Source organism: Phalacrocorax carbo, chromosome 6, assembly GCF_963921805.1.
Source record: "Phalacrocorax carbo chromosome 6, bPhaCar2.1, whole genome shotgun sequence".
Classification (NCBI taxonomy): domain Eukaryota; kingdom Metazoa; phylum Chordata; class Aves; order Suliformes; family Phalacrocoracidae; genus Phalacrocorax; species Phalacrocorax carbo.
In genome coordinates, this window is record NC_087518.1 from 42991532 (window position 1) to 43011700 (window position 20169).

The window sequence follows — 20169 nt, forward strand, 5'->3', positions numbered from 1 at the left end:
TAGGTAAGCAGTCTCAACATTTGAGTTAGCACTGTAGGTGCCTGGTGGCAGGAACATCAGACCACCTATGAGATGGCATGGTGTATATTAACAACTGTAAGGCAGGAACTAAGACAAATGACTAAATATGGAATTAGGTGTTTAATTTTGGCACCCATGTTTGAGACTCTTGGCTAGTTTTAAAGATCTTCTGTTTCATACCTAATGAGTTTCATCACGTTCAGTGGTCCCCAGTCTGCAGCCTCCCCTCCTGTGTTGCTCAGGGATGCAGCAAATGAAAAAGTTAAAACTGAAGCTACCCTGGGCAGAGCCCAGGGAGGATGGTGCTGCCTTGCACGGCTTTCCTCATCATTGTTCCTGAGAGCTGATGAATACTGGGGACTACTGCACTGAAGACCAGATTTCAGCACTTCACATGGCCCCAGTGAAGGGGTAGTGCCAACTCACAAGGACACCTCTGAGCCCTGACTCTCCTCTGTCTCCTCTCTGGTGCAGGGCAGCAACAAATTGCAATATCCCCCAATCCTTCTCAGCTGTGCTGGACGGTGAATAGGGAATGGAGCCAAGGATCCTCCCCGTTCCCTGCCTCTTTCTATCCATCTGCTCTGAGCAAGGAATAAACAAGAACAGCCAGAACACCATGGATGGGTAACCCAGGTGGGGTTTAAAAGTGTTTCTTACTATTCTGTGTACAGGACTGTCATCCAAATCAGTCACACCTGGCACTTTTAGGAAACACAGATTTCATAATTCATGTCTGAGTCTCCTCTCGATGTTATTTAGAGTGCCAGAGAAGAAAATCAGACTTAGTCTATTTTCATCTTAGGGTAGCTTTTAACTACAGAATAAATGGAAAAGTTAATTGCTAAATAAAAAAGAAAATAAAGGGATTTGTGGCATAAAACACAGACGGAAGTCTGAGTGGGTGTGCTACTTTAACTTACTGTACTTGAGTTCATTTGATTGTATATGTATGCCAAACATATATGGTCTTAGCCTGCTCCCATTAACATGAATGTGTTTCTTTCACTGGACAGAGGAAACAAGATCAAAGACCATGATGGTGCTAAATGGAACAAGATGTGTACTTTCGTATTTTTTTCCAAAAGGAAATATTAATATGACATTGGTTTTTCAGTTGAAAAGAATTTTAATTGCCGTACACAATAAGCAGAAAATTCAGACAACAATAATCTTGAAACTGTTAGCAGCATTATATTTCTATCAAGGAATTTGTGTGCCTTTTCAACATTAGAGCTTTCTGAATTTTCATTAATTTGGCATTTCCCTAAACACACAAGTTATTTTGTTCATTCCACATCATGCATCACACCCTTCTGCTCAATGCATAATGCAAGCGTAAATGGGATCCTTGTCCTTGAGAGACTCTTGTTACTGGAGCCATTGCACGGATGTTGAAGTCCCGCAGTAAGACTTTCCAAAACTCTGCACTTCGCAAACCTCCAGCCCAAGTTTTATCAGTGAATGCACAGGAATACTTCATGTTCCTCATCTTCTAAGGGGCACTGGAGCATTGTGATGATTTTAATTCCTCTACCTCCTTATGTTTGCCAGTACTAGAAACGCACCACATAAAAGTCTTCCTTGAGTACAGCTAAAGATCTTCAAATTTTCATGTATGAGGCTGATATATATTTAAATGGACCAGAAAATGATGCATGAGAATTGAATGCACAAATGCTTCCCAGAACAAATAAATATCTATGAACCTATTTTCCACGTACCTGTGCACCTTACTAACAGAGGTACTGAAATTAGGATTAACTTTGATGGAGTGAATGCAGACACAGCAGTGTAAGAGGAGAACAGTTCCCCTCCTCTGCAAATCTATAGCTCTATCTGTATCTATATCTGTATATCCATCCAATTTTGTTCGATTAATTACTAACATTGTTCTAACTGCACACATCTTAAACAATAACTCCGTCTCAATTTAACCAGATTGGTAGACCAGCTAATATTAATCTCCAAAGACGACTTTTGGATAATTGCCCCAATATTCCCAGTAGCCCTCTGCCACTAGACTCTTGATGGATATTTCGTAACAAAAGCTATGAATGAAATATTGTTTGGATCTTCATTCTCAAGGGGCACTATGAAAAGGAATCACAGAAGCTCAGATATTAGCAGGTGGACTGTGACCTCAACAACATGCAGAACAAATAGATGATGCAGAAAAATAAGTTGGCTGTTGAAGAAAAAACTGGTATATGGGAAGAATTTTTCAAGGAATTTTCATCCTTCTGTGCAAATTATTCCACCAATTTCACTGAAATCAGTATCAACAGAAATGCTGATCAGCTGCTTTATTTCCTGGGGGATTCTTAATTTCAAGCTTCTTGAAATCTTGATGTCTATACTAATGTCAATCATAGTAAGCTTGTTCTACTTAGTGCTGAGCAAACTTTATTTGTCATCAGCTGAGATATGATCATAACTGCCATCCATCAGTTTACTGTATTAGTTGCTCCAGTATACACAAAATACAATGCAGATGGAAATCCACTCATCCTAATGAAATGCTCTTTAGTTTCTATGTTCTGAATGGATACTCGCTCCCCTGGTCACATTCTGAGTTACCATGATCACTGATTAACTACCTGCCAGTGGGTACCTCGCTTCACAAGACTAAATCCAGCTTAATAAACAGTGATTTTACAGGAGAAAAATGAAAGCTCCCCCTCTAGCCACTTATCAAACTACTGCATATGCATCACCAACACACACAACCAGTTTCCTCAGAACTCAACATCTGACAGATCATCAGGAAAACAGAGCTAATCTATCCATATCCATCAACATTGTATCATAGGTGACTGCCAGATACTTAAGAAGCTATCCAAAAGAAATGTCACAACTCTTTTTCAAGACACTACAAAAGAAATGTTCCAAATAAAATAAAGCAAATGCACGTACAAGTAAATGAGCCAAAGAACTTAATAAAAAGAGATTGATTAAAATGAGGACCAGAATGTTCAAAAAGGACTGAGAGAGTGAGGTGCCAAAGGCGCATTAAATGGATTCAATGGCTTTAGGTTTTAAATGCTTTTGGACTCCTCAGCAATTTTTAGCCAAAAATGATAATTCAAGTTAGAATCAAAATTCTGATGTCACTTAGGAAAAAGAAGGTTGAAGTTTCTCCTTTGTAAACGAGAACTGCCTTATTTACAAAGGAGAAATATCAGCTTATACCAATGGAAAATCTTGTCTACAGAACTTTAAAACTGAGCAATGCAAGATTCATAATTATTTTAAAACCCTACTCCATTAAAATCTGCCTTAAATGTTCCCATAAAGTGTATTATCTTATCTGTTTGCATCTATGTTTACAGCGTCATCTGGACTGTTTTAGATCTCTTAAGATAGCCTTTGTTCCTGCTTTGTTGTCCAAGTGGTTCTTTCAATAACTAATAAACTAGTAGTCAAGATATTACCAACTTCTTCAATATATAATTGCATGAGTTTTATATTTGAAAACTTTAATGAGAAGTGTAATAAAGAGCAAGATAATTTTTCCTTTGATTTAATGTTAGTTTCAGTTTCATTTTGTATTGTATAAATACCTACTGTAATAAGAACGAACAAAATTTCTAATGACGTCTTCAGACATCTCATAATTTAAAATTCATGACTACATTTGTTTAATTTCAAATGTTATTTGAGAGTTTTTCAGCATACTTGGCAGATTAGATATAGCAGCAGGGACAAACTGCAGCCATCCGTAGGAGAATATACCTTTATGTGGGTGCTTTGGGGATGGAACATCTATAGCTGTAAGGCAAAAAAATGCCATCATAAATTTGGATGGCATTTACAAAGCCCTCTAAAAAGTCTTTGCATATGATTATAGCTGAGGTATGATATTTTTGCAAGTAAAACACCCAGAATAGATTTATGTTTCAACTATATCTTCCTGAGATGCATATGGATGCTAAATTGCAAGTGATACTAAAGGGAATTTTAGTAACTGAAGAGAATGGAGTCAAATTTGCAGGTTTTTTAAAAATTATTTTCTCGAAAATAATTTGCTCATTACTTGCATGTTGTCAAATATCATTGGTTATCCAGGCTATATGTAATAATGATGGCTGCTAAACACTAAAGGCATCAGATGCAGATGGGTAAATATGCAGATTTTTTGGACCTGTGACCTCAGTTACTGCATGGAAATGTTTTTAAATTACTTTTATGATGAAAAGACTAAGTTTGGTGTTAATATTAGTTTTGAAGTCTCCACTGCCATTGAACATACGTTTTAATTAATAAAAGACCTGTGGTCAGGATTGAAAATAGCTCAGGTAATTTACCATGTACTGTAAAGTCACCTGATTTCTACACAATTTGAGGTGAAGAGCTGATACATTATTCCCAAGAAAGAAAGAGTTGCAAATTGAATTAATGTACATCATACCAAACTGAAATGGATTTATAATTTGACAGGTCAAGAGTGTACTCATGGAACTGTTATGTATTGCTGCCAGTGGTTCTTGGTGTCTTTACCATATGACTGCCCAGGTTAGACAGTCACAGGATTGAATAGTCATTTCTCCATAACAGGAAAAACAATTTGTTTTTTCCTGACCTACAGCTGCTGTGCTTTTTTACTGGAAGCGTCCATTGCCAGTTGTATGCTGGTGAGCGCCTGCTAGAATGGCACTGCGGACCTGCCACCATCAGCTCCTGGGGAAGGCTTGGAAGCTCCCAGGCAGCAGAGACTTAAACTGCTTTCCAACAGATCGGTTCTCAGGCAGGTGGTATCAGATAGGTGAAATCAGCCTTGTTTTTCTGCATTCCCAATGGCTTTAGGATTCTGGGAGGAACAAAGAATCCCCCTGGAAAAAATAAAATGTTCCATCGCAGAGAAGGCAGAGCACAGCGGTTCGGCTTTGGTATCCTTTCCAGAGGAGCCACGTATGACCATGCCGTCTGCAGGTCTGCTTGCATGATCTGCCCAACACCTCTCTCATCTGCTGAGCAATTTAAAACACATCTGACAGAGAGGCAGAGAACTCACGGGGAGAAAGTCCCTGCAAGTTTCATGAAAACAGGCATGGGAAGGGCAGAGGTAACAAGTAAGTGCTCCCTCCAGTGCTGTCACTCTGGCAAAGTGCTCGGCACGAGCTCTTTCCTTACTAGACACTGGAGAACCCATGTGAGAGGGACACCTGGTACATCCCCCCAACCAACACAAAATGACTGCACCGAGAACAAGAGCATTGGCATTGTTTGAATAAGCACACCCACCATGTAGTGCTCCACGGTGTTCGGGATTTCTTAGATATCCTAATTTTATAAAAGAAAGTAAAAGAAGAAAAAAGAAACAAGGTGAGAGAGAACACTATCATATTTTGTAGCAAGCAGGATACTGTGTGAAATCTTGGCCCAGTGAAGTGATAAAGGGGAAGCTTTCAGTTTGTTTAAGGGAAAACTTACGAGAAAATAGTAAAATTACCAAAATACCACATTGCAGAAAATGGGTGCATTTAGGTTCAATTAAGTTGTAAAAAGGAAAATGGCACTTTAGCTTACAAAAAAGAAGGGACAGAGGGAGCTATCAGAAATAACTTTACAAGATTTGTATGCATGAGGATGCTGCTTCACTGGACCAAGAAAGCTACAGTATGGGACAGGATTTTTCTTTTATTAGACACTTTGCTAGATAGCTTTGTCGAACCTCAGAAACTGCTGCTCTGGCATTATGAAATAATCCTACATAACTTGATCTCATGAGCTTAGGAACACAGAAAAATAGCCATGCCAAATCAGATTACGGGGATCCACCTAGCCCAGTATCCTCTCTCTGACAGTGGTAACTAATGGATGCCTAGAAAAGAGTAAAAGACCAGGGAAAGCATACAGTGGTAATTCTCCAAAACACTCTCCCAGCCTCCAGTGATTCAAGGACTTCTAGGACAAAGCTGATATCATGGTATTGAAGACACTCGAATCCAAATGCACAGATTTACACCCCCCTCCTCCCCTTTTTTTTGGATTTCTACCCCCATGAGATTTCTACTAGTCACACAAAAAAGGTTTCACAGTTTCATGCTGGCAAGTCCAGTTTTCTTGCCACTAACTCTGAATGAACTAACAGCTTTCAAGCCCATTGATGTTATGTGTATAAGAGCATCCAACACTTTTTCCTATGTAAAAAAGTGACATGTGTGCTGAGGTGCTCTAAGTATATATACTTCGGGAGATTTTATATATATAAAAAAGCAAGAATCTGGCTGTAAATCGATATTAACATTTTTCAGTATATGTGTAAAACACATGTTTCAGAAGAATAGAAGAGAGAAACTGTCACTCACTGGGAAGCTTTAGAGCTATCTGGCTCCCTGGGAAACTGCATGCAACTATTCTGGTGTCCAAGGGTTTGACCAGTGAGTTTCCTCTTCCTGCAAAGAATGAATGCAGAAGTAATAGAAAGTCTGAGGGGGAAGATTTTAGCAAATGGCTAAAGATACTCCTGTTCTGCCCACTCCAGCAGGTAGGGAGCAGGCGGTGGTGGTGGAAGAAAAAGGGTGGGAAAGGAGAAACGCCTACCTTCCCCTCCCAGCAGCTGGCACAGGGGAAGGGCAGGAGGCTAACCTAGGAGAGACTCGCACACTCGAAGCTCAGCCCTCTGAAATCCCTTTGTGATGCTGCATTGATATGCAACGATGCTGACAGGTCATTGCAGTCCCAGCACTGCCACACAATGTCAGGACGTTCTGCTCTGATTATCTGGGGTCTTGCTGTGATTCCCTTTCAGGATGGAGGATGGCTCACCGGCACTTGGTGATTGAAACTTAGCAGACTGGGCTGGCGTAGCTTCATTAATGCTTCTACCGGTAATGTAAAAATCCCATATGCCCAGACAGGAACAGTGACTTCTTAAGCATCATGCTCATTTTACTATCCACCTTTCAGAGGAGTTTTCTGAAGTTTTGATTTTCTAATTGAATCGGTGCCTACATGTGAAATTTTAATTTCATTTATAAAAAGAAACAGTAAAAGTAAGGGTCTAAAAAAAAAAGCTTATCCTTACATTTTTGATGGCATATTGACTTTGTAAGAGTCTAAAGGCAGGAGTGATATATTAGGGATCCCTATAACTTTACTTAAAGCAAAAATTAGAAAGTGATCAAAAAGTTTTAGAGAGGAGAGCAGAAATACAATTTTAAGCCTCTTAAAATTGCCTGAACTGTGAAATCAAGTAATGAACACTAGAAAAGGATCTGTCAGGTGGAATCAAAGCTTAGACTAGTCAGCATTGTCTTCCTAAACCTTATTATGGCAAAGATTTTTCATCTCTGCACTCTGTTCATCCCAACAAATAAACTGACTTGACCTCCACCTGTTACTTGGTGAAGTCCGTTGTCATCTTTGACTAAACCCTATTCTTTCCCTTCAAAGCCCTCTGCACCACTGAGAAGGTGGGAAGACACAGCTGTGCACTGATTCAAGTTGATACCAGTTCATAACCAGACAGCATTTCACAGTACAAATTGCAAGCAACAGAGGAGAAAAAAAAATGTAGTGCCAATGAATTCTGGAAGGGGGCAACATTTTTCATCAATTTAACAATGAGATTTTCATAGAAAGAAGTTCTTTTTTTTGTGTGATATTACGAACTAACATTTGAGGCAAGAAGCATTTTGCTTATGCCATAACAATGAACCTGTGCTAACACCACACAGAAAGAAATCAAGAACATAATGAAAGCTATTTGTGTTTCTTTTATATTTCTGAAGTTCAATGCATTAACTGTTTCAAAGAGGTTCAGCTCCAAATGCATGTAGGTTTCTAGACTTAGGAACAAGTCATGGCTATACAATGTAACATTGCTAAATAAAAAAAAAAAAAAATATTATGGAACACATAACAACAAGATATGTCATGAGGAAAACCGTATAGCTATAGCAGTAATTTCTTCAAATACATCATCATGACAAAACCATGTATGAAGCTTTCTAATACAAAGACATATCAGAAAAAGCCATTTCATATAAAGTTGGACTTCTCTGGGTGATTAATGCTACATTCAACAAAGGAGACAGTGTCTGTCTAATTACATTAAATACTTATCTTCTAGGGATTGGCAGGGTGTTTCTGCTCAATGTCACTTTTCATGACAATGTAATGATAGATCCGTTTACTTACCAGTGCCATTAGCAAAAATTGTACTGTTTTCTCAACTGCCCTCGTATCACGAAAATATTTGATTAACATACTGTAGCTTATCTAATACTCTAAGCAACATATTCTGCATAGTTTTCTCTATTAAAAGAAAAAGATTACAGCTTGTAAAATTTTTATTGCACTCACACAAAAACAAATGAATAATGTGTGATACACTTCAATTATCTTACTAGTTCACAAAACAGGTTTATTTGATTTAAAATATTAACTTGTACTTAAAATATTAAGATTTTGGGGGAAACAAGCAAACAAACAAAGTCAGTCCTGAGGCAGTACTTCCCATCCAGTCTTTACTTATTATTTCCTTTTCATTTCAGCACATCTTTTGAAACTTTTAATACCTTAGGGGGAAAAAAAAACCACCTTTCATTCCTTTGCTGAAAAATAGATATGGCCATCTCCCAAGTCTTTAAAATTCACCGCATCGTGAACTAACTCTTCAGAGTCATGCTACTGTGCCAACATACAAAGAACAATAAACCTTTGGAAGAATGTACACAGTGAAGGCAGTTTATAAAGTAACAAGATAATTTCATAAATCTATATTGAAGAGAAAGGCTGTGATGTAACATTCTAGCAGTATATATCAGCTACCTGATATTTACTAACAAGGTTAAACTACTATCTGTTTGTCTCAGCACTCTTCATAATTCACTTTTTAATGGATGGACAGGAAAAGTCAGCGGTGTATGGCACAGATCATTTTAGGAATGGGACAAGACAGCTTACGGCAGTATCTATTTCAAAACACGCTCCATCTTTCCATGCGATCACATCAAGAGTCTAGCAACTACAATACTTCAAATCTACTCATAAATCCTTTGAGGGGTAGATTTCTATTTCTAAGTAAAACATCAAACTGGAAAAACAAAGAATCCTAAAGAGGACGTGTCACTGTCAACTGGTACCACGTATAGTGCATCAGTTCTCATCTTCTTGGTATCTTATGCCTGTGCAGGAGAAGGCACATGGGAAGCTTCCTTCAGTGAGGAGTTAGGACATCAACACCATTTTGTTACAGCTCCTCACACTGCCACAAAATGGCAGCAAGAACGTACCAAAATTGACTCCTATTAGGCATGACTTGACAAAGCCATGCAGAATTAACCAAAACTGTCTTTTAAAATCCCTTGCAAGTGACTCTTGCAGTGAGAGGATGACACCGCAGCCAATTGCCACATATGACTCTCCAAATTAATAATGGATTTAGGATATTCATTCCCTGAGCTGTGAGGGTTCGGGGTGTGTCCGCAATTATCTAGATATAAGTCTGACACACATTATCCTTCTATCAATGTCATTTCCCTTAGTAGCCAACAGATTATCAGCAGCTTTGTGATATTCCAGGTGTCAAAGAAGAATTAAAACCACAACAATTGCACAAACAAAGGGACAAAAGACGGGATACGTGTTTCTAAGCCCTGCATATCAATTTAATATGTGCAGCTGACAATGATGCAAATGTCCTCGGGAGAGAGGCAGCAAGATCTGTGCCCAAACATACACACACCACCGTTAGCAAGATGGCAGGGAACAGAAGCAGTAGGATTCCCAGCCCAGGACACATGCCTCAGCAGGCAAAGCAACCCAATGAAACAATCCTCTGGTTGGGGAGAATTTTGGAAGCACCTGATATGGAAACGGGCCCTAAACAAGCCAGATGGTACTTTTAGCTGGCAGCAGAAAGTAGGAGACAGCCAAAAACATTACAGCATTTCCCCAAGAGGCCAGCAAATCGATTTTTAACCATTTTTTTTAAGTGACGCTACGAATACAAAAAATAATGTTTCTATGCATTTTAAAATTTCTAATTTTATAAACAATACACTTAAGGCAACAACTGGAAGAGATGAGAAAGCAATGGATGTTGACTTTCCCAGGGTGGTTGTATATTTGACATCAGGTTTCTGTTCAGTCACTGTCACTGTTTACTCTGAATTAAGTGCCAGTTTTTGTTCAGGGATTTTTCCACATAACATTAAAGAGAAAAATCCTGCAAAAGTAGAGAATTAGCACTGTAAAAATCACAATAGCACAACAGCTCACAGGACACAGGAGAAATGTTGTTTGTAAGACTGCTTTGCCCTGTTAAAACCTGTTCCCCCCCAAATTATTTGGTTTCTAGATGATCATTTTTTTAATAGAGGGCAAACAATTTCTTTAATACTTACAAGTTCCCATTTGGCTATGGATTTGTGTAAGAAACACATCTGTTTTGGGGATTTTTTAATTCTTAAAATCTCCAAATGACCAGGATTTGCAATTCTGCCCGGATGACAGGACTCTTCAGGAATCATTTTCATGTCAGATGTCAAACCTTTCCTTTGACAGTCAGAAGCATCTCCTTGCACAGCACGTTTAGATTAGCTGTGGCCAAGTGGTTTTCACTCAAGGAATGGAAATGAGATGTAGGTTCTAAGGACTGAAAGGGCAGAACAAGGCAGAGGAGTCATGAAACAAGTGGGAATGACTACCCTTTGCTTCAGACGTGTACCTCACACCTAGGATTGGCCAAGTTCAGAGGAAGAGTCAGGATGATGCTTTACTTTCATGTGCCATTATTTTGGTTAACAGTAAAGGCAAGATCTATGACAGGGTTAAAGCTGGACTACATCCAAAGTGCTTTCTCCTATTTGGAGCAAGGTAGTACATTAGCATACTGTATCACAGATAATACTCCTGGAGACAAACGTGGGCTGCTGTAATAAAATGGGACGTTACACTAAGTACAAAGGAAGTCCATACATTTATATTTTTCAAATCTCATTGCCTGTAAATCCTTGCTTTTAAAATAAAATGTGTTTCCCTCCTATAGGTGAAAACTAAGACTTTGCCTCCAGCCCTTGCTGATAGAAAACAGTCCCAGTCTTTTCAAGAGTACTGCTCTTGGACATGAGGACTGCAGGAACCATCTCCCTTTGCTGGCTTTTGGGGTTTTGAAGATCTGCACACAAATCCCAGTGAGGCACATGAAGACTGTGCACAAAACAGTAAACCAGACTATAATTTTCCAGCTAATTTTAGCAACAGGATCTTTTATGTTACGCTTTTTGGTGTGTATCACACTAAAAATAGCAGCAACCATTGATGTAAAAGAATAGTAGAAAGGATGATCTCACTAGGGCTGTGGGCTGTGCAAGAGTGGTGTGGGCAAGCAGACGCTGAGGATGCTATGGATTACCTGCTCTCCCCTGAGCAAGACAGCAGTGAAATCAGAATAGAACTGTGGCCGTGATACACACTAGTTGAAGGCACTGCTGAACTTTAAATCTTTGTTGAGCTGGAAAATGAAAGAAAACTAGGAGTACTTAAACAGCATCCCTTATTTAGGCTGCAGTGTCCTTATTACAGTCACTCCAGCGGGACTTGGCTGTATGGGGTAGCACTGAATTCATGCCATAAGCTCTGGGGTTGTGTGTCAAGGTTACAGACTACCCACTTTGGGTGAACAACACAGCTGCTATCACAGCACATATACATTCCTGGAGGTATAGGATGGCTCTGCAGCCACTCAGCCAAATTGTTACCTGAGCTAACAGGCTGCTAGACAGATTTTTCTGCTTTCCTATGCTCACTGACTGCTGCGGTCAAAGTGTTGGGGCAGCACTTAACTTGAAAGAAAATAATGAGGGAATGATTTATTCAATACTTCTGGCAGTAAAAAACCACTAAGGAGCATCAAGCAAAGTGATCAGGCAACAGACAAAAGAAGTGGTTCTTCCTTCAACAGCACAAAGTAAAGCTGGAACTTTCTGCTATGGGATGTTGTGGAGACCGAAACAAAGAATGGGTTAAAAACATCTGAGCACATCTCTGAAAAAGAAGTCCACTGAAGGCTGTCAAACACCAAGATGCAAACAGCCTCTGGCTCATGAAACCAAGATGTTTGCTGCCAAAATCTGTGAGGCTGTACTCTGAAAAGCATCACTGGATGCCTGTCCTGCTGCTGTATTCTTTACTGAAATGTCCACTACCAGTTCTTGTCAGAGACAGCATACTGGGCTAGGTGAGCCTTCAGTCTAGCTGAGAAGAGCTATTTTTTTCCTCTCTGTGGGTAGATCCACAGTTTTTGTAGGCTGGAATGTGCTGTACCTGGCAGCTGAGGAACACGAAAATTGCAGTAGGTATCCAGCTCAATGAAATTAAGACCTCAGGATTGCTCCTCACTTTGTACAGAACCAGGGGAACATCTAGAGTCAGTGTGGCTGACACAGTGTGGGAAAGGAAATGAAAAAAAGAGATGTAATATGGTCTGCTTCCTGTTCCTGCTCCTGTACCATCTTCTCTCTGTCGCCTAATACCTCTCACTGCACATTTTAACTTTGGGTGAAAATGTTTCCTTTAAAATAAACCCTGTTTTCTCCTCTAAAGCAAAGATCAAAATGTGTGCACGGGGTACAGTAGCTGCACTGTATGCTATGCAGTGGAGTGATGGTTGTACTGGGAATGGTAATAAACACTGCCAAGAACAGAACTTCTGCATAAAAAAGAGTGTATGCTACATCTCCCCCCCCCACCCCCCCCCCCGTCTCATGCAATATTTACACAGCTGTGCTTTGTAAAATGTGTAGGGGAGCTTTTTATTATTATTTTTTAGTAATTTATTTACCTAAGATAGCCCAGCATCTGTTTTGTGGTGAGCTTCTTTCACAAAGTTTCACAGTTGCCTTGACTGATGCAAAACGAGGTCATGGTCCTTACTCAGTGATCCTAAGGCCATTTGTTTCAACCACTTAGCCATTCTATTTGGCTAATTTGTGTTCTGTTCTTTGTTTTTGGTTTGTCCTCTACTTGGAAATGTGCATCCCTGGGGGAACTGATCTGGGTAGGTGAGTATTTTAGTTATCTGTTTTATAAAATGCAGAAGTGCACAGGAATTTGTAATAATATGCATCATTTACTGGCTCTCAATATGTACTGTATATTGGCTCTGAAGACTACTAATATTTTCCAGCTGCCTCCAAAAAAAAAAGAGTTCAATGCAGTCTTTGCAGTGGGTCCTTTCCCATGACTGCCTACACAGGTGATGAAGACTTCCTGTGTCCTGAAGAATTAATAAGCCTGAACATTTCTGTACCAGCAGCATACCACAGGAGATAAAATATTGCTTCTGCTTCCCAAACACATTAGAAAAAGCAAGTCTGCTGATCGCAACTGCTAAGACAGCACATGAAAGGAATGCAGCCCATTTCCTAACCAAGATCTAATCTATAGAAGAGTTTATAGATCCAAGTCAACATCCTGAATTGGTCCCAGAAGCAAACAAGAAAACTAGCTCAACTTTTGGAAGACAGGTATAATACTTTCAAAGTGTTTAATCTCATTTTGCAATTAAACAATCCCATGCTGCACTATCAGATGATCTTCAAGGATAACTGCATCAGAGGAGACCTGTCTGGAGCTCACAAAGATTCATGTTTGACAAACTCCAAATCAGCAAGAAATGCAGAGCCATGTTCAAAGAGAGGGTGCTTCTGTCCTTTGGCAGCTTTATTCCTGAGCTTTCAGAGCTCACCTCTGAAAGGACATAGAAAGTGTCTGCTTTTATCCTGAGTTTTCACTTGGTGACTAAAGTGAAGCATGAACCATATCACTGTTTTTGCTTTATGTGTGTATATTAAACAGAATGGGTGGCAGAATACAGCTTAGCCAGCATGGATGTCTGAAGAACGTTAGGTCCATGGACTACCAATATAGTACTCTGATCCCAGGAATCCCATCATCATCAGGAAGCATTGCTCCAACCTTTGTCAGGGAATAGTTTTCCATGCACAAAAACTTTCCTATCAGTCTGAAAAATTATTCAGATGATGCTATTTTTGTGTGGAGCTGAAGATCAGCTCAGGTGGTCTCATGGCTGTCACAACACATGGAAGATCTGCTTTTAACTTGGTCACTAAGGTCAGTGAAAATAGTATGTATGGATGATGCTAGCATCAGGCCAGTTGAAAACACAGCTTTAATTTGATACCTGAAGTGAAACATTTTCTGCATTTTTAAACTCAGAACTCCTACAGCTCCATACCCATTTTTAAATGATGCGTTTCCTGACATCTGGAATTAGGTCTGAGAAGCAGAGCCACATTGACTGACTGACTTCTCTGGGACCATACTGAAAGGACGTTTTCCTCAGGGGATTACAGCAAAGCTGAGGCATGTGCTTTAGCACTTCCATGGGTTTACTAATTTTATGAAAAATGGAAAGTATAGTTTAGGCTGAATCTTGGGGTGAAGCTTGCTGTGTTGTCCAGTGTCCAGAAAAAAAGGAGCCTTTGAAGGATGTGAAAACATCTAGGACTTTTTGATCTGAACTGACTTTTCAATCAGTAGTTCTTTCCTCCCTCTAATTTCCTTCCATGATTTTGAGACAGTAATGCCAGCAGCATGGCGTGTTGTCACAGGTCTCATGCTCTATGTGAATTGCCAAAGAAAAGCTGAGGTATTGATCCAGTGGTAATCTGCTGTCAAAATGACTACGTCTCTTATAGCAAATGAGTAGTGTTAATCATTTGACTTGATGAATGCTATTGAAAAAGACTGACAATGCTCAAAGCACCACTATTGACGTGCTGCATTTTTCTTGGCTCACATTAACTTCTTGATCTTTGCTGGCCTTGACCAATTAAAGTTTAAGTTATCCATTAAAGTGCAGTTCTGGAAAAGTTCTGTTTAAAATAAACAACAACTTATATTGGTGAGTAACTCATCAACTATGCAGCAGTCTGATTCTGATTGCCTGGCAGAGAAACACACACATTTTGTGCAGTATCTGATAAAAGATCTATAATGTGCTAACACAAACCTATCATGTAGCACCTGTGACTAACAGATTGTGATATCAAAGTCTTGATGCCTAAGTGCTCCTGTAAATGCATTAAACTTTTAGCGGCAGGAACTGTAGACTGCCAGTGACAAGGAGCTGATACGGTATTTCAGTAAAAGTTGATAAGTGTTACTGCTCTTAGAAGAAAAGAAAAATCTTATGTTCTTGAAAACCACTGGGCAGCTTGTGTTTTGATGGGATGCTGTACTGCAGGGAGCAGGGATAAGGGAACACACGGACTCTATGAAAGCAAAAAGACATTTAAGAAAAGCTCTGTATTCTACAGTAGCTGGAGTTCCTTGAAGTATGCTCCCACTGTATGTTTGGCTTTGGGAATCTACCTGTTCACTTGAAACCAACTTTTTAGATGGCAGCATGCACATGGGGCCATGTTGAAGTCCATGTACCAGTTAATGGAAGCTTGGAAGGTAGCACAGGCCCAAGCACACTCTGCTTCTCGGCTGTGACAGAACAAGGATGTTGGAAGACTCTGTAAGATTGGGGAGAAATGTGGGAAACTGTGTATAAAGCCCTGGAGATGAGAAGAAGCACGGGTCTGGAGGGGAAAAGGAGATGGGGTAAACAGGAGCAGGAGTCCTAATCACAATATACAGTCTAACAAAGCTCAGAATAAGTTCTTCAGAGAAGATGAACAGTGGAAGTTTACATGAAGCTGGGAGGCAACAGGTTCTGTCTGCCGTACCACTCATGGCACCTCTTCAGCTTAACAGCATGAATTAGCCTGATGAAATTCTCTCTGCTGTAAACCAAAATGTTCTGGCCACCAGAGAAACATGATCTATTTCTGACCTCCCATTTGAAGAACCAAACTATGCTGTGGGCTGGAGGTTTGTCTGGCTGCAAAATGTTCCCACTGTCTTAAGATATTAAGTTCAATGGAGGAAAAAATGGCACTGCTGCCTGCTGATAGATGTGTCAAGGTATGCAATGAAGCTGCTGCACAAGGCAAGTACAATCTTAATGGCTATGTGAGTGTGCTGTCTGACTTTTCTTAACACACTGAGAATTGGAGGGCAAGACAATGTCACATCTGGGAAATACTAAGTAAATATAATTGGCAGGGATCCTGGATGTAGACTGCCTCTGGTCTAAGGAAAAGAGACGTTTCCTTCGTTTAGTCTTTCTTAAATAGGTCTATGAGTATCCAAGCAGTTCAGCTTAAGGAAATTAATAAAGGTCATGAAATTTCTGTGTCTAGCTACAATACAGTAAAATCTGCCCACTATAGCAAGTTACTGAAAACTAGTGCCAGAGAATTACTTGATATTGAATACTCCAGGTCTGAAGTTGACAGTTTTCCCAGTAAAAAGGGACTACTTTTCCTTATTTTGTATATTACATGGTTCTCATGTTTTTCATCATATTTTTTACAGTCAGTCACTTGAATCATTGGCAATAACCTAGCACAATCATTGGAAACTTCTCTGAGCTGAGTTAGTGTGTGGCATCAAGTCTTTTGATGAATCCATAGACCTTTTGCCTGAGGACAGATCAGATGTACTCTGCGTCACTGATCCTGGGACATACTATACATACTTAATCTTCTAGGTAGTGCCAGGCAACAACTGTGTTTAGGGTATAAAGAATGCATAAAGAACACAATCTAGGATCTCCCTTATACCACTTTCTCTGTCACTTCCAAGATGTAATTCTGAACAGACTTCAGAAACAAACTCTTGTGGTCATCTGATCTATGCCTGAATGAGTCTTTCTGATGTGTAAGGCATAAATAAAAAGTTTTGTAGTAAATACGGAGAACTTTTCTTGCATGCTGAGGATATTCTAAGAAGAAAGGCCATGCTCGATTTAAGAAAAGGGTTCTTGAAACAAGAGTTTGGACCAGTTGCCTGGATGCAATTGTTCCATAACCAGCAGTGGGGAGAGACACGGTACCATTAAGTTAGGGATCACTATCACTGCAAGGGAAATACTCCAAAATTGGATCTCAGCTCCTCAGCTGCATAGAAATAGATCAGAAATTTTTTTCAGACAGTCCCATAGATAGTGGCATGAGAACAAGCAGCACAAGTCTGAGTCGAGTAGTGAGCAATCATGAGGCTGACTTTAATAGCATCTTTACTACCAAAGACGTGTCCAGCAGTCTAACAGGGAGCTCTCTAGCTTACTGCAGGTTCATATAATATTATCAACTTCATAACCCCCTGGAACTGTAAATATATCTTTCAGTCATACAGTGTAAGTGTTATTGCTAAGTCCTTACGTTTTCTCCACTGAAAGTCTCATTTGGGTTCCTGGGGTTTTCAACATGAAGACACACAAAAGTCTAGCACAGTGTGACTGGCAGCAGAACAGCAGGGGTGGAACTGGGGCAAGGGAAGGTGGGTGACCAGGGTATGAAAAGCCCCATCAGTCTTCCAGTGGAAGAAGGACCACAGAGCTCCACCCATCTTGCAAATGGGTGCAGTGCTGCAAGTTGGTCAAGACCACAACTGAAGCAGGGATAAAAGTCCCTTCAGATATCTCAAGAAGTGCAAGGAGTACAAACATGTACCTTTCCTGGGACTACTGTCCTCTAGGGACCAAACTAACTTGTGAAAATACAAGTACCAGGAAAATCTAAGTAAAGAAACTGACAGGATGCTCTGAATTTGCATCTTAAATATTTTTTCCATGCCGTGCTGTAGAAATACAATGGAAGCTGAACTGGCAAATACCACCCATATGCTACACTACAAAATGACTGACAGAGCACAATTTGAACATTACTTCTGGACTGAATCAAGAGAATGCATTGAAAAAAATGCATAAGTGGAATACATATACATTCTATCAGAGCAAGTGCAAGGTCCTGCACCTGGGGAGGAACAACCCCATGCACCATTACAGGCTGGGGGCTGACCTACTGGAAAGCAGCTCTGCTGAGAAGGACCTGGGAGTGCTGGTGGACAGCAGGCTGACCCTGAGCCAGCCATGTGCCCTTGTGGCCAAGAAGGCCAACAGTATCCTGGGGTGCATGAAAAGCAGTGTGGCCAGCAGGTCGAGAGAGGTTATCCTCCTCCTCTACTCAGCCCTAGTGAGACCACTAGGAGTACTGTGTCCAGTTTTGGGCCCCCCAGTTTAAGAAGGATGTGGAACTGCATGAGCAAGTCCAGTGGAGAGCTACCAAGATGATCAGAGGGCTGGAGCATCTCTCTTATGGGGAAAGGCTGAGAGACTTGGATTTGTTTAGGCTGGAGAAGAGAAGACTGAGGGGGGATTTCATCAATACCTATAAATATATAAAGGGTGGGTGTCAGGAGGATCGGACTAGGCTCTTTTCAATAGTGCCCAACGACAGGACAAGAGGCAATGGGCACAAGTAGGAACACAGGAAGTTCCACCTGAATATGAGAAAAAACTTCTTTCCTGTGAGGGTGCCAGAGCAGTGGAACAGGCTGCCCAGAGAAGTTGTGGAGTCTCCTTCCCTGGAGACGTTCAAAACCCACCTGGATGTGTTCCTGTGCACCCTGCTCTAGGTATGCCTGCTGAAGCAGGGGGGTTGGCCAAGATGATCTCCAGAGGTCCCTTCCAACCCCTACCATTCTGTGATTCTGTGATTAACTCAATCTTCTCTTATTACAGAATTAAAAACTTATACCTGTAATTATGGCTTACCCACATTACAAGCAGAGCTGCCACAGAACTGAACACGGGCCAGCTTTGTACATGAGTTCAAAGCCAGTGTGGTGTTGCCTTATTTTCTTACTAACATCATCCTTATCCTCTCTTGCCCTTCTTCTCAGTTAACAAGAGTTATGTACTGAAAGTGCTGAGATAAAGTAATGGTAAGGAGGATACTGCAAAAGGTATTTGAAAAGCAGAAGTAATTTACTACATGTCTGCTTTGTTTTACTTCCTAAGCCTTCCTGTTGTGAAAGGAAATTCATCTTTTCTGGCAGACTCCAGCCTTTTTAGGCCTGAGAGCTCCCCAGGAGCTTTCGAGTGCAGGTAAATGGATGTGGGACTCAAGGAGTACAGTACAAGGAACATGGAATTAATGTCAGTTTTTGCTGTGGTTGTCACGTCTGACGTATAAGAAGAGTGCTACATCCTTGCTTGCAAGAAGTATCTAGATGTGAAAAACACAAGGCTGAGTCCTTTGCACATTACTATGGGTCTGAAATGCCACAAATAGAAAGGTTATGTTGATGGTGGGCGAAGCATGTAGGATCTACACCCAGCAAAGTCTCCACGTAAGACAGATGTCAGGGTGCTCTAAGCCCCAGGGGCCCATGATGTAGAAGCGCAGAGTAAGGACTGTGGATGGACGATAGGTGCAGCCTGTATGCTGCACGCAGCAAAGACCCCAAGAGTAGGCACAGGGGAAGCATCCACTGCCTAATCTAAATAGCACACAGAGTGGTTTTGTCCTCTTCTGTTCTCCTGCCAGTTTGCACATATGTTCTGAGTATATAGCCTGCCCTCCAAAGACCACTTACAGGGGCAATCATAGGGAAGCAAAGCAGGAAGAAAGTATCCAAAAAGGGAATTTGTTCAAGAGAAAAAAATGGAGACAGATGTAGAGTGACTAGTCACGGCTGGCGGTAAATAACCCTCTGCCTGGAGTGCTCCCTTTCTCTAAACAGGAGTTCACATATTCCATTTCATATTTCCTTTCTAGGAAGTAAAATCTTTGTTTTCCTTGCATTTGTTCTTTTTTTTCTTTCCCCTATATACTTTTCCCCTTCTGTATGGTCTAAAATTGTCTTCTCATTTACCCTTTGCCTTCTATGTTGTGCTCTCTTTCAAGTGCAACATTTCTCCTACTGCCCTCTCATGCAGACCTCATTTCCCTGCACCGTCTCAGTCAATATCTTGTACTATAACCCTCTCTTAGTCTCTGTGCCATGAGCTCTTCCCTCTGTCTTTACATGTGCATAAACACATGGGTGCTTCACATCTGCTCCTGCGTTAGAGTCCCCACTTTTTCTCATGTGCACACCTCAGAATTAAGCAAATGTAACACACACAAAAAGGATATTCATCCTCTTGCTCCCATAAACCTGTCAAGGCATATAGGCCAAGAAGCTATCTCTGCATAAATCTAAATCTCCTGCGAGGAAGCAATCTACTCAAAGGCAATAAAGCCAAAGGATATATTATTATCTTTGGTGTGGATC

The 20169-nt window shown here is 40.5% G+C and overlaps 1 protein-coding gene across 9 annotated transcripts in view; it reads right to left on the bottom strand.

The window, feature by feature from the left end:
• NFIA (nuclear factor I A) overlaps positions 1-20169 on the bottom strand; it is a 256557-nt gene that overhangs the window by 56491 nt on the left and 179897 nt on the right. For 4 of the 9 annotated variants that reach the window (XM_064454943.1, XM_064454942.1, XM_064454944.1 and 1 more), the window contains 2 exons: positions 6333-6419; positions 5266-5304 (listed from right to left, as the gene is read on the bottom strand). The exons of 4 other annotated variants lie outside the window; for them this stretch is intronic. In XM_064454943.1, coding sequence (XP_064311013.1) covers positions 5266-5304; positions 6333-6419 — 126 coding nt within the window. The remainder of the gene's footprint in view (positions 1-5265; positions 5305-6332; positions 6420-20169) is intronic. One more of the 9 variants, XM_064454945.1, reaches the window with a different exon arrangement.